The 13,731-nt window shown below is 48.4% G+C and overlaps 1 protein-coding gene across 3 annotated transcripts in view; it reads left to right on the forward strand.

The window, feature by feature from the left end:
- TMEM39B (transmembrane protein 39B) overlaps positions 1 to 13,731 on the forward strand; it is a 112,185-nt gene that overhangs the window by 68,200 nt on the left and 30,254 nt on the right. The window contains exon 1 of one of the 3 annotated variants that reach the window (XM_050795172.1): positions 12,148 to 12,328. The exons of 1 other annotated variant lie outside the window; for it this stretch is intronic. In XM_050795172.1, the coding sequence (XP_050651129.1) occupies positions 12,193 to 12,328 (136 nt within the window). In that variant the 5' untranslated portion in view covers positions 12,148 to 12,192. Of the gene's footprint in view, positions 1 to 12,147; positions 12,329 to 12,948; positions 13,440 to 13,731 lie in introns of those variants that run through there. One more of the 3 variants, XM_050795180.1, reaches the window with a different exon arrangement.

The following is a 13,731-nucleotide window of genomic DNA, read 5'->3' on the forward strand; positions in this document are numbered from 1 at the left end:
ACTTTAAAGATTTTTGTTCATCTTTTTCACATCTCTAGGACAGCAGAAAGCATTTTTCCCTTTGTTTATAGAGGCTTCAAAGCTTGGATAGGCCCCCCAAAGGTTTTGTTGATTCTTCCCTGGGTCACTCAGCTGATATATGACCAAGGACAGGAGATACTGAGTGTGAGACTGCATTTTCATTACCTGACAGCAAAAAGAGAATTCATAGGCTGTGGACTTCTGTTTTCTACCCATCTGTGTACCCAAGAAACCTGTGTACTGAATGAAACAACTAGAGTTGTGCTGTGGGATGGGGCAATTGTAAGGGAAGCAGCCTGGTCAGGTGGGAGGCTGGGAAGCCCCCTAATAGGGGAGCTTTCTTAATTTTCTGCCTTGTGTCTTTGCAGCTATCAGAGGACTCGGAAACCTGGAGAGCTACCTGCTGTATAAAGGCTGGCCTGAGGGCATTTGCTGAACACAGAGAAACCCAGGAGAGGAGATCAGCAGTTTTCTTTCACTCTACTTGATCTGTCAGATTTACCCAGAGAAAGCCAGTCAGGATCCCTTAAGAGTCTTTAGGCCCAGAATGGAGTCCTCAGGGCTGCAGGGGACTGTGGTGCTAACAATTAAACTGTTCAAGACTTTAAAGAGTTGAAGGGGACTAATGGGTATCCCTAGCATGGCCTCCTAGATGGGAATGAACTGGCAACTCCGACTGTGCCATTCCCAGTCTATGTGGTTCCCTTTAGCCTCCCAGAGAATTGGCTGAAACACCCTACGACCGTTTTGTTTCCCCACTACCACACCTGCGTTACGGGTATCAGCCTGTGGGTCCTTGAACCCTTCCAGAGGGCTCCCAAAGGAGAGTGATCACTGCCCCTCCATTGAAGACTGAGGAAAGCCAAGTGAGAAGATTCAGTTTATTTGGGCAAGTTATTTAACATCTGAACCTGTTTTTCTCTTCATTGTTTATTACTTACCTTGTCCAAAAAGGTCATAAAGGGTAGTAGGGCTTTTTCTGTTCCACCTCTGTACTATATTTCTCCCCAGCAAGTATCTGCCCCTGAGGAGCTCAATAAAGGTTTGGTCAAGTGATGAATGGCCCCACTCTGGTAGCTTCTATCAACTGTGGGAGAGAGCCAAAGCCCCCGTCTAGCTCTCACTTTCCTTCCAGCTATACTAGGCCAGCTATTTATTCTGACATTTTCTCTTGAAGGATTGGAAAGTCAGCCTTTGATAGGCTTCTGGTTTCCTCTGGCCTATTTCTAGGTTGATTTATACTCAGCTTCCTGAGAGGCTAGGGACCTCTGATACTGCACTCTTCCCTAATGCCTTCTAGTTATTTACCCTAACAAAGGAACAAGGGGAAGAACTGAGTTTAGGGAGAGAATAGAGCTTATCTGCATTTTAGCTGTGCCTGGGGCATTCTAGTGAGCTTGGATTGGTCCTTAGCAGGAACAGAAGTATAATGGAAAGGGATTCCTTAAAGTCAATTGATTTACACTGGGCAAGCTATTTAACCTCTGAGCCTGTTTCTGTCTTCATTGTTGATTACTATAAATAACAGCTAATAATTTACTTATTTCTTAGTATGTACCAGGAAAATGAGAAAAACTGAGACTCAAGGAGAATAAAAAAACTTGCCTATGGTTAGAAAAAGACTTCATGATCTATACTATCAGACTTCATGGCCTATTCTTTTGACCTATTTGTACCTCTCACAGCCACAAGTGCTTTGAAATAGTAAAGCATTTTGTTTGCATAAGGGGTTCGTCTAGGATGACAGATCATCTAGGTTTACCCAAGACAGAGTTTCTGGGATATGGGACTTTTAAGTGCTAAAACTGGAAAAGTCACAGGCCAGCCTCGATGAGTTTGTTACCCTGTGTTTACATTGGATGCTCTGAGTCCAGGGCTGACAAGGGAGGAGTTTGGGGTGGGGAATTAGAGAATCAGATGGCATCCTCATCATATAAATGGAGGCACAGAACCTGAGTCACTGGCCGAGGAGCCAGTGTTAGATTCCTAGACAGGTATACCCTTAGTCTGCTAGGATTTCTACTCGGGAGCCACAGAATTTTATAGGAAAGCTTACAGGGCTGAAGCCAAACAGATCTGAATTCAAATCCCAGCTCATCATTTGTATATTTCCAGAGCCTGTTTAAATTTTTTCTTCTTTTTGCTTTAAGAAGAGCTGTAGGGCCTGTTTACTCCATCAAAGTAGGATAAGAATTGCTACCTACTGAATGGGATCTGAGAAGCAAATGATGTGTTTGAAATGCCTGGCACGGGCTCTGGACACAATACTGCTCAATCCTTAAGTTTCCCTCCTCCTTTTTTCCCAGGCTTGTGGGTCTTATGCAGTCCTGTCACCTGTCACAGCCTTCATCCTCCTGTTACCACTTAATGGCCCTTAGGATCTTCCTTTGAGAGCCCTGACTTGTTGGGCTTGGCCCACCCACCCAGCTGCCCTGTATGTCAGTCACTTCCCCTGCAAGCTGAGAAGGGATGACATCAGCCTTTCCCTCTTCCCCCCTCCCAAGCCTCTAGGCTGTTTTGAGCCATAAATATTTTAGTTGGGCCTTTCTCTGGCTGTTGCCAAGGTGATGGGCTCTCAGGGGACTGGGGTGGGAGTGTGGAGGTGGGGCTGGCAGCCTGGGGCCTGGCAGCAGAGCTGGCCTTGGAGGAGCGGGTATGAGGCCTGGCCAAGAGTCAATGCGTGCAGCTCAACAAGCAGGCTGTTGCTCTACCTGCCTGCCTGCCCTTTCCTTGGCCCCTCAGAGCCACTTCTGTTGCCTACAGGCCTACTTCTGCCCTTGGCTGCTGCTGTTCAACCTTAGGTAAACTGTTCAATGTCCCTAGGTTTTCATTTTAACATCCGTAACAAAAATCCAGGAAAGCAAAGTTTTGTAAAAATGCTGTAAGATGCAAGGCTAGTGAATCATGATTGGAGAAGCTAGGTCCCATTGCCCTTTCTGATAGACCTAAAGGCTGAGGTCTTGATGCCATGTGGATGTGGCCCTAAAGACAGCTCTTAGATATGCAACTGTCTCCCCTTCCTCCTTTCCCACAATGCACCGTCTACTGTTTTCTCTAAAGTTCCCAGGTCTAGCTAGATGACCTGGCCTGGCATGGGGTAGCCCAGGAAGGAGTTGGGCATTGTGGCTTATGAGCAAGAGTTGAGAGTCTCTTTTGCTTGAGATACAGAAATTCAGGTCCCCAAACTAGATCTGGCCCTCATCCTTACCCACCTCACCTCCTTCCTGGTGACCTTACATCTGGCTAGCTGCTAAATTCTAGGTTGTGGCAGCATGCCCCACCCCCTCTCCTTGGGATGGATCTAAGAAGGCCCATAGAGGAGGCACTGGGATCCATTCCCTACCCTACCATTGAGAATCGCTGCAGTTGTATCCAGGATTTCACATCTTACGCCCAGCCATGCCCAGCTCAATTTCCCTGTTGTACTTGGAGTTCAGATTCCTTTGCATCAGGCTCTCTCTGGTGGTTAAGATGTGCATTGCAGAAAAATAAGATAAATGAGAGACTGAATTTCAGGCCACCCTGAGAGGTGGGGATAGTTTACACCAAGGAAAAGAATCTGTGTCTCCAACTCCTAATAACTTCCGCTCCATTTGTCACATAGGATATCTCTCCCATGTGTTTGCTTCTCTCCATTAATCCTCACAACATAGTAATTTTCCTAATTTTACAGATGAAACAGGCTTAGATAATTGAAATCAAGTCCAAATTCTTTACTGTGTGTAACATTCAGGATCATCAAGTGATCCAAATTGAACCTATTTTTCCAGCCTCATCTTCAGTTAACTTGCAAGCCAAACTGGACTCACCCTTCTGGAACGTAGCCTACTTGACAGTTCCCTCTATCTTAATTACCTTAAATACATTACCTGTCAAAATCCAATCTCTTTTTAAACTAAAGAAATACAGTATTTTCTGGGTTTTCTATAGTTTGCATATATTTGTAATATAAGATGTGGGAAGACGAATGGATGAGAATGGGGGTGGGGGATTGCCTGGTAGGTGGGAGGTTGTGTGGGGAGACTAATGTATACATGGAGTGAGAATGGCCCAGGAACTTGGAAGAACATGAAGACACCTGGATTCTCTGGTATTGAAAATCAGATGTAAGTATTCTTGCTGGCAAGAGAAGGTGAAAGCACATCGCCGGTGGGCTGGGACCGGGCTGTAGGTGTAGGTGACATTTTTTTCTTTTTTTTTTTTTTGAGACAGAGTCTCGCTCTGTCGCCCAGGCTGGAGTGCTGTGGCAGGATCTCAGCTCACTGCAAGCTCCGCCTCCCGGGTTCCCGCCATTCTCCTGCCTCAGCCTCCCGAGTAGCTGGGACTACAGGCGCCCGCCACCTCACCCGGCTAGTTTTTTGTATTTTTTAGTAGAGACGGGGTTTCACCGTGTTAGCCAGGATGGTCTCGATCTCCTGACCTCGTGATCCACCCGTCTTTCGGCCTCCCAAAGTGCTGGGATTACAGGCTTGAGCCACCGCGCCCGGCCTGACATTTTTTTCAAAGCCTTCAATCTTAAATTCACATTAGTTTGTTTGAGATGGAGTTTTGCTCTTGTTGCCCGGCTGGAGTGCAATGGCACGATCTTGGCTCACCACAGCCTCTGCCTCTTGGGTTCAACCGATTCTCCTGATTTAGCCTCCTGAGTAGCTGGGATTACAGGCATGTGCTACCATGCCCAGCTCATTTTGTATTTTTAGTAGAGACGGGGTTTCTCCATGTTAGTCAGGCTGGTCTCCAACTCCCAACCTCAGGTGATCCGCCCGCCTCAGCCTCCCAGAGTGCTGGGATTACAGGCGTGAACCACCGCACCCGGCTTGTTTTTGTTTTTGACATAGGGTCTTGCTGTTGCCCAAGCTGGAGTGCAGTGGCGCAATCTCAGCTCACTGTAACCTCGACTTCCCAGGTTCAAGTGATTTTCATGCCTCAGCCTCCTGAGTAGCTGGGATTATAGGTGCACAACACCACACCCGCCTAATTTTTGTATTTTTAGTAGAGGTGGGGTTTTACCATGTTGGCCAGGCTGGTCTTGAACTCCTGGCCTCAAGTTATCTGCCCAACTTGGCTTCCCAAATTGTTGGGATTATAGCCGTGAGCCACCATGCCCAGCCCACATTAGTTTACTTTGTACTTCACAATATATCCATGTTTTAATAAAAATAGCTAATGCTTCAATAGCACTGAATGGCTCCAGAGAATGTGTTCTTAATGACTGCATTTTGATATTGAATATTCTGCCTTATATTTCCGTTGAATAAAACTGACATTCCAGAAAGCTACATTGTGTTTTATCCTGCGGATTCATCACTTCTGTGTACCACCAGAGGTCTTCATAGTCTGGGCTGAAAACTGCTGATTTAAGGCCAGGTGCAGTGGCTCATGCCTATGATCCCAGCACTTTGGGAGGTCGAGGCGGGCAGATCACCTGAGGTTCAGGAGTTCAAGACCAGCCTGGCCAACATGGCAAAACCCCAACTCTACTAAAAATACGGAAATTAGCCAGGCGTGGTGGTGGGCGCCTGTAATTCCAGCTACTCAGAAGACTGAGGCAGGAGAATCGCTTGAATCCAGGAGGCAGAGGTTGCAGTGAGCCAAGATCGTGCCATTGCACTCCAGCCTGGGCAACAAGAGCAAAAGTCCATCTCAAAAAAAAAAAAAAAGGCCGGGCGCGGTGGCTCACGCCTGTAATCCCTGCACTTTGGGAGGCCGAGGCGGGCGGATCACGAGGTCAGGAGATCGAGACCATCCTGGCTAACACGGTGAAACCCCGGCTCTACTAAAATACAAAAAATTAGCCGGGCGCGGTGGCGGGCGCCTGTAGTCCCAGCTACTCGGAGGCTGAGGCAGGAGAATGGCGCGAACCCGGGAGGCGGAGCTTGCAGTGAGCCGAGATGGTGCCACTGCACTCCAGCCTGGGCGACAGAGTGAAGACTCCGCCTCAAAAAAACAAACAAACAAACAAAAAACTGATTTATAGGACGGATTTGGGCCAGGTGTTATGGTTCCATTTTGTAAATCCAGTTATTTGGGAAGCCCAGGCAGGAGGATCATATGGGCCCAGGAGTTGAAGACCAGCCTGGGTAATAGAGTGAGACTATCTCTACAAAAAAAAAAAATTCTTTTGAGATGGAGTCTTGCACTGTTGCCCCGACAATGGCGCAATATCGGCTCACTGAAACCTCCACCTCCTAGCTTCAGGCAATTCTCTTGCCTCAGCCTCCTGAGTAGCTGGAATATAGGTGCACACCGCCACGCCAGGCTATTTTTTTTTTTTTTTTTGTACTTTTTAAATTTCGTTTTGTTTTTTGAGACAGAGTCTTGCTCTGTCCCCCAGGCTGGAGAGCAGTGGCGCGATCTCAGCTCACTACAAGCTCTGCCTCCCAGGTTCACACCATTCTCCTGCCTTAGCCTCCCGAGTAGCTGGGAATACAGGGGCCCGCCAACATATCCAGTTTTTTGTATTTTTAGTAGAGATGGGGTTTCACAGTGTTAGCCAGGACGGTCTCGATCTCCTGACCTCGTGATCCGCCTGTCTCGGCCTCCCAAAGTGGTGGGATTACAGGCGTGAGCCACTGCGCCTGGCTTTTTTTTGTACTTTTAGTGGAGACGGGGTTTCACTATGTTGGCCAGGCTGGTCTCGAACTTGTGATCTGCCCACCTCCACCTCCCAAAGTGCTAGGATCACAGGCCTGAGCCACCACACCCAGCCATTTTTATTTTATTTATTTATTTATTTTAATTAGTCAGGCACAGTGGTGTATACCTGTAGTCCTAACTACTAGCGACACTTAGGTAGGAGGATAACTTGAGTCCAAGAGTTGGAGGCTAAAGTGAGCTATGATTGCACCACTACATTCCAGCCTGGGTGACAAAAGTGAGGCTGTGTCTCTAAAAAACAGGACAGATTTGCCAACTTTTGGCCATGGTCCTAGAATAACATGACCAAAGAAGAGACCTCAGCTTCCAGTACCCAGTGACAGGATTGGCTTAGAGCCAGTGGCATTTCCTCAAAAACTTAAGACTCCTGGAAGGACCAATAGATAGCAACTTTATCAGGAAATGAAAGCTCAGGGAGGGGAAGTGAGGGTTTCAAAGTTACAAAACAGCTGAGACGTATGGTCACAGGTCTGGAAGACAAGAGCCTAGCCAAAATCCTGCCATCTTATTATTTTCTCCAGGGATTGGGAATGATTGTATGTGGGATATAAAAATATTTTTTACAAAAGAAAAGATAAATATTTTCTCCAGGGAACCTGTAAAAGGCAGATTTGAAAAGGACAAAAACCCTAGGTCTTTCAGGTAGATTCTATAATAGAATTGTAGATTCTAGATTATTTCAGTTGCAGTTGTCAAACACCAGGCACAAACTGGCTTTCTGCAACAGAAAAAAATCCATAAAAGCTTCAGGTATGGTTGGATCCAGGAGTCAATTGATGCCATCAAGAAAGTGTCGGGCTGGGTGCAGTGGCTTACACCTGTAATCCCAGCACTTTGGGAGGCTGAGGTGGGCAGATCATGAGGTCAGGAGTTTGGGACCAGCCTGACCAATATGATGAAACCCATCTCTACTAAAAATACAAAAATTAGCCAGGTGTGGTGGTGCGTGCCTGTAATCCCAGCTACTCAGGAGGCTGAGGCAGGAGAATTGCTTGGAGCCGGAGGACAGGTTGCAGTGAGCTGAGATCACGCCATTGCACTCCAGCCTAGGCAACAGAGCGAGAGCGAGACTCCATCTCAAAAAAAAAAAAAAGAAAAGTGTCTTGGCTGGGCGTGGTCGCTCACACCTGTACATCCCAGCATTTTGGGAGACCAAGGCAGGAGGATCACTTGAGTTCAAGATCAGCCTGGGCAACATAGACCCTGTCTCTCTCAAAAAACAAAACAAAACAAAAGACACATTTTTTTAAATTAGCCGGGTGTGGGTCAGGCGCGGTGGCTCATGCCTGTAATCCCAGCACTTTGGGAGGCCAAGGCTGGCGGATCACCTGAGGTCGGGAGTTCGAGACCAGCCTGATCAACATGGAGCAACCCTTTCTCTACTAAAAATACAAAAATTAGCCGGGCATGGTGGCGCATGCCTGTAATCCCAGCTACTACTCAGGAGGCTGAGGCAGGAGAATCGCTTGAACCTGGAAGGCGGAGGCTTTGGTGAGCCGAGATTGTGCCATTGCACTCCAGCCTGGGCAACAAGAGTGAAATTCCAACTCAAAAAAAAAAAAAAAAAAAAAAATTAGCCGGGTGTGGTTGCATGCATCTGTAGTTCCAGAAACTCTGGGGGCTGAGGTGGGAGGGTAACTTGAGCCCAAAAGGTAAAGGCTGCAGCGAGCCATGAACACACAATTGCACTCTAGCCTGGGCGACAAAGCAAGACCCTGTCTCGAAAAGAAAAAGAAAGAAATGTCTACTGATCTCTTGACTTTTTTTTTCCTTTTGAGACAAGGTCTCTATTGTCTGGGCCACAGTGCAACCCCAAACTCCTGGGATCAAGGAATCTTCCAGCCTCAGCCTCCTGAATAGCTGGTACTGCAGGCATGCACCACCATGCCCAGCTAATTTTTTAAATTTTTTGTAGAGATGGATCTTGAATTCCTGGGCTCAAGTGATTCTCCTACCTCCGCCTCCCAAAGCACTGGGATTACGGGCATGAGCCACTGCAGCTAGGCGTTTCTTGATTCTTCTGGTTTCCTTCATCGTCAGCTAAATTATTCTCTAAAATGGCAAGATGGGCCGGGTGCGGTGGCTCAAGCCTGTAATCCCAGCACTTTGGGAGGCCGAGACGGGCGGATCACGAGGTCAGGAAATCGAGACCATCCCGGTTAACACGGCGAAACCCTGTCTCTACTAAAAAATACGAAAAAACTAGCCGGGCAAGGTGGCGGGCGCCTGTAGTCCCAGCTACTCGGGAGGCTGAGGCAGGAGAATGGCATAAACCCGAGAGGCAGAACTTGCAGTGAGCCGAGATCCGGCCACTGCACTCCAGCTTGGGCGACAGAGCCAGACTCCGTCTCAAAAAAAAAAATTAAATTAAAAATAAATAAAAAAATAAAAATAAAAAATAAAAATGGCAAGATGGCCACCAAGACCTCCAAGTTTATAACTTACTTGCTTAGCCAACCCAGAGGGGAATAAAAATTTCCTTCCCGATAGTTCTAGCAAAGATCCTAGGACTGCATCTCATTTGGGCTGACAGGTCACTAATCCCCTCCTACTCCCCAACAACCCCAACCAGTCACCAGCCTTAGGAGGCAGGGATATTGGAATGCTTTGATTTGCCAAGCCTGTGTCTTCTGCCCACAAAGTAACTGCAAAGTAAGGCAACCCCACCAAACCATGGACTGAGAGAGTCAGGGAAGAGTAGTTCCCCAAGGGAAAAATCAGTGTTCTTATGAGGAGGAAGAATAGATGAGCAGGCAAAGTGAGTAGTCCACCTTACAAGGTGGGCTGGAGCCACAGGTAATGGGTGGGTCACATTCATGGCAGTCCATACAAGTGGACTTACCTCCCCCACTTTTTTTGAGACAGGGTCTCACTCTGTCACCCAGGATGAATGCAGTGGTGTGATCGTCTCCCTGTCATCTCAAACTCCTGGGCTCAAGTGATTTCTCTCCCTTCAGCCTCCTGAGTAGCCAGGACTGCAGGCATGCATCCACCATGCCCAGCTAAGTTTTAAATTTTTTGTAGAGACAGGGTTCTCTTGTGTTGCCTACGCTGGTCTCAAATTCCTGGACTCAAGTGATCCTCCCACCACAATCTCCCAAAGTGTTGAGATTATAGGCATGAGCCACTGCACCCAGCCTCTATCAGAATTTCTATGGCTGGAAAAAAGAAATCCCAGTCCTGGTTTCTTCTTTGCTTGTTGAGCCAGGGATAATCGTTTTCCATCCCTGGGCCACTTTTCCCCTTGAAGGGAAGGACCGACTTGGTGTAAAATCAATCATAATTTTAAAAATATACATTTGTCAAATTGGACTCCATATTTCCATTTGTGCAGGCTAAATATGTTGGAGTAATCCTTATCTCTTCTCTTCCTCACACATGCCTATCCATTTTGTCAACAGGTCCCGTTTTGTTTTTGTTTTAATTTTTTTTTTTTAGATGAGGTCTTGCTACATTGCCCAGGCTGGGGTGCAGTGGGACTGTCATGGTTCACCGCAACCTCAGTTTCCCAGGGCTCAAGTGATCCTCGCACCTCAGCCTCCCAAATAACTGGGACTACCGGCGCATGCCACCACACCTGGCTCATTTAAAATTTTTTTTTTTTTTTTTTTTTTTTTTTTTTTTTTTGTAGAGACAGGGTCTCACTTTGTTGCCCAGGCTGGTCTCAAACTCCTGGGCTCAAGCAATCCTTCCACCTCAGCCTCCCAAAGTGCTGGGATTACAGGCATGAGCCACCATACTCTGCCCAACAGATCCTGTAGACTTTACCTTCAAATCCAGAATTCAACCAGGTCTCACCATCTCATCCAACCTGGTGCAAACCATCAACGTCTCTTGCTAAGATCATTGCCACAGCCTCCTGCCTGGTCTCCCTGCTTCCCCCTGGTGCCCCTGTAGTCTATTCTTACCAGACAGCTGGAATAGTTATTTTAAATAGAAGTTCAAACCCTGTAATAACTCTACATCTCATTCAAAGTAAAAACCACACAGCCCTACATGATCTATCCCTTCTCATGTCCTACTCTTATACCTATACCTATGCCACATTGGCCTCCTTTTTATTTCTTAAACACACCCTCTTGGCCTGGTGTGGTGGCTTACACCTGTAATCCCAGCACTTTGGGAGACCGAGGTGGGCAGGTCACTTAAGGTCAAGAGTTCAAGATTAGCCTGGCCAACAAGATAAAACCCCGTCTCTACTAAAAAGTACAAAAATTGGCCAATCGTGGCCGGGCGTAGTGGCTCACACCTGTAATCCCAGCATTTTGGGAGGTTGAGGTGGGTGGATCATCTGAGGTCAGGAGTTCAAGACCATCCTGGCTAATACAGTGAAATCCTGCCTCTACTAAAAATACAAAAATTTAGCGGGGCATGGTGGCGGGCACCTGTAATCCCAGTTACCTGGGAGGCTGAGGCAGGAGAATCGCTTGAACCCGGGAAGCGGAGGTTGCAGTGAGCCAAGATTGTGCCACTGCACTAAAGCCAGGGCAACAGATAGGGAGACTCCAGTCTCAAAACAAAACAAAACAAAAAACAAAAATTAGCCAGGCGTGGTGGTGTGCACCTGTAATTTCAGCTTGTCGGGAGGCTGAGGCAGGAGAATCGCTTGAATCCAGTAGGTGGAGGTTGCCGTGAGCAGAGATCAAGCCACTGCACTCCAGCCTGGGCAACAGTGACTCCGTCTCAAAAAATAAAAATGGAATAAAAAATAAAATAAATACATAGATAAATACACCCTCCTGGCTGAGGGACTCTGCATTATTCCCTCTGCCTGAAATACCCCCTTTCTCCAGAAATCTGCACGACTGACTCACTCATTTCCTTCATGTGTTTACTCAAGTCAACTCTGAAGCCTACTCTGCCTGCCCTATTTAAAACTGCAACCCCATCCCCCTTTCCTGTTTTTCCTCCACACCAATCATTCCCTTCTAACATACTACAGAATTTACTAATTTTGTTCATGTCTATCTCCTCCCACTTGACTGTAAGCTCTATGACTATCTATTAATGAAGTATCTACTAATTAATTCAATTAATTCAATACTGCTATTAGGTGCCAAGTACTGTGCTAAGCAATGGAGCTACAAGATGATTGAAACTGCTTGTAGGACTCGTGAGGGAAGAAATCCCACTGACAATAAATGTATCTCATTTAGTGAATGCTTTTCCAAACATGATGGCTAACACTAAAACAGACTCAGTTCTGCATGCACTATTTCATTTAACCCTTACCGAAACCTACACGGTGACTATCAGCAGCCTCATCGTAAAGCATAAAAAACAGGATTTCAAGGCTGGGCAATGGCAGAGTCAGGATCTGAACCACGGTATCGACAATGAGAACGGTGAGTAACGTCAAATGCGAGAAATATTTAGGACTTAGGCTAACAAAGACTAAGGCAAAGATAGGATGTGGGGGCCGAGGGAGGGAGGAAGTGACTCCTGAGTTTTGATTGGGGTAGACTAAAGCGCAGTGAGGCCTAAGAGAAGGATGAAGCGCAAAGTGGGGCTGGGATGGAGGTGCCCGCGGACCACTCAGGGATATGGTCCATCTCCAGGGGAACCGAGAGGCGGCTCCGCACCCTCCCCCGCTCGCCGCCGCCCCGGTCCTGGAGATGCTGGGAGAAGACAAGCACGGGAAGAGCAGGAGGTGGGTTCCGTTCCCCTCCCTCTTGAGTCTCTTCAGCAGCAGCTGCAGGAAGGGCGTGGGGGACCGCGAGACAAAGAGCGCGCAGGCACCGCCTCTGTCCGGGTGGCCCCTTTAAGAGGCGCGCGCCCAGCTTCCAGCCCGCCTTGTATGCAAATATAGCGGCGCGGCGGGAGCGCGCGGCTGATACCCGGGACTGGGCTGCAGCGGTTAGTCCTCTCCCGGCCGCCGTCGCCTCCGACATATTGCCCGCAGGAGCTGCGGCGGCGAAACGGAGAGCGCCGGGGGGAGGAGATGGGTGAGCAGAGCAGCTCAGGCTCGGCCTGGCAACTAGTGGGCGCGCGGGTTAGGATGGCCAGGCTGCTAATTGCTGCCCCACGCGGACAGGAGCCCGGTGACGGGAGGGGGAGGGGATGCCAGTGCAGACGGGATCCCGCCCCCTCCTGTCGTTTTGCGGAGTGGGGCCTCTGTTGTGGGGGCGGGACATTGGGTGGTGGGCGGGGCTTCTAAGACGGATCCCTGTGGGGGCTTGGGCTTTGGTGAGGACCCGCTCGTCGGGGCTAGAAAGGGGGCGGGGCTTACCAGTGGGCGTGGCCTCAGCGCTAAGGGCGGAGCTTCTGGGGTGGGGGCGCTAGTGCAGTCGGAGTTTCTGGGCTGGAGGGGCTTACACGGGAGGCGGTGGGGCGGGGAGACTTCAGACTGAGGGAGCCCATTCTGGAGTGGGGCTTCTGGGCTGAGAGGGCTTTTACTGGCTTGTGAGCGGGCTTTCTGGACTGGCAGTTGTGTGTAGGCGGAGCTTCTGGGCTGAGGGGCTTTATGTGGGTGCAGAGCTTCTAAAGAGAGGAGAGTGGGTGTGGGCAGAGCGTCTGGACTAATGGTGTTTGTGTGGGATTTTCTAAGCCAAGTATCATAGCGTATGAACAGAGCTTCTGGTCTGGGGGTTTATGGAGGGCAGAGCTTTTCGCCAGGTACTTTTTAGAGACTTGTGGAGGTTTATAATTTTGGGCATACATCCAGGCCCAAAATTGGCTCCGAAGTGTGGGAAACGCTTCCAAGCTGAGATGCTACGGCATGAGGTGTATGTGAATGCAGGCTGCTGTGTTACTGTGAAGAGGTATGAACAGGTTATAACTTTTTAAAAATATGTATATATATTTTTTTAATAGAGACCGGATTTCGCCATGTTGCCCAGGCTGGTTTCCAACTCCTGGCCTCAAGCGATCTTCCATCCTCAGCTTCCCAAAGTGCTGAGATTATAGTCGTGAGCGACCGCACCCAGTCAGGTTGTGACTTTTGTACGTGCTTGGGAGCTTTGTGCAGAACTTTTGTGCAAAGTGGTGCATGGGAGCTTGGGCTAGACTGCTCAGCCTCGTAGGTCCAGTTTTCGGTCCACAGCCACGGCATTC

The sequence above is a fragment of the Macaca thibetana genome, chromosome 1, assembly GCF_024542745.1.
Source record: "Macaca thibetana thibetana isolate TM-01 chromosome 1, ASM2454274v1, whole genome shotgun sequence".
In the NCBI taxonomy this organism is placed as follows: Eukaryota; Metazoa; Chordata; class Mammalia; order Primates; family Cercopithecidae; genus Macaca; species Macaca thibetana.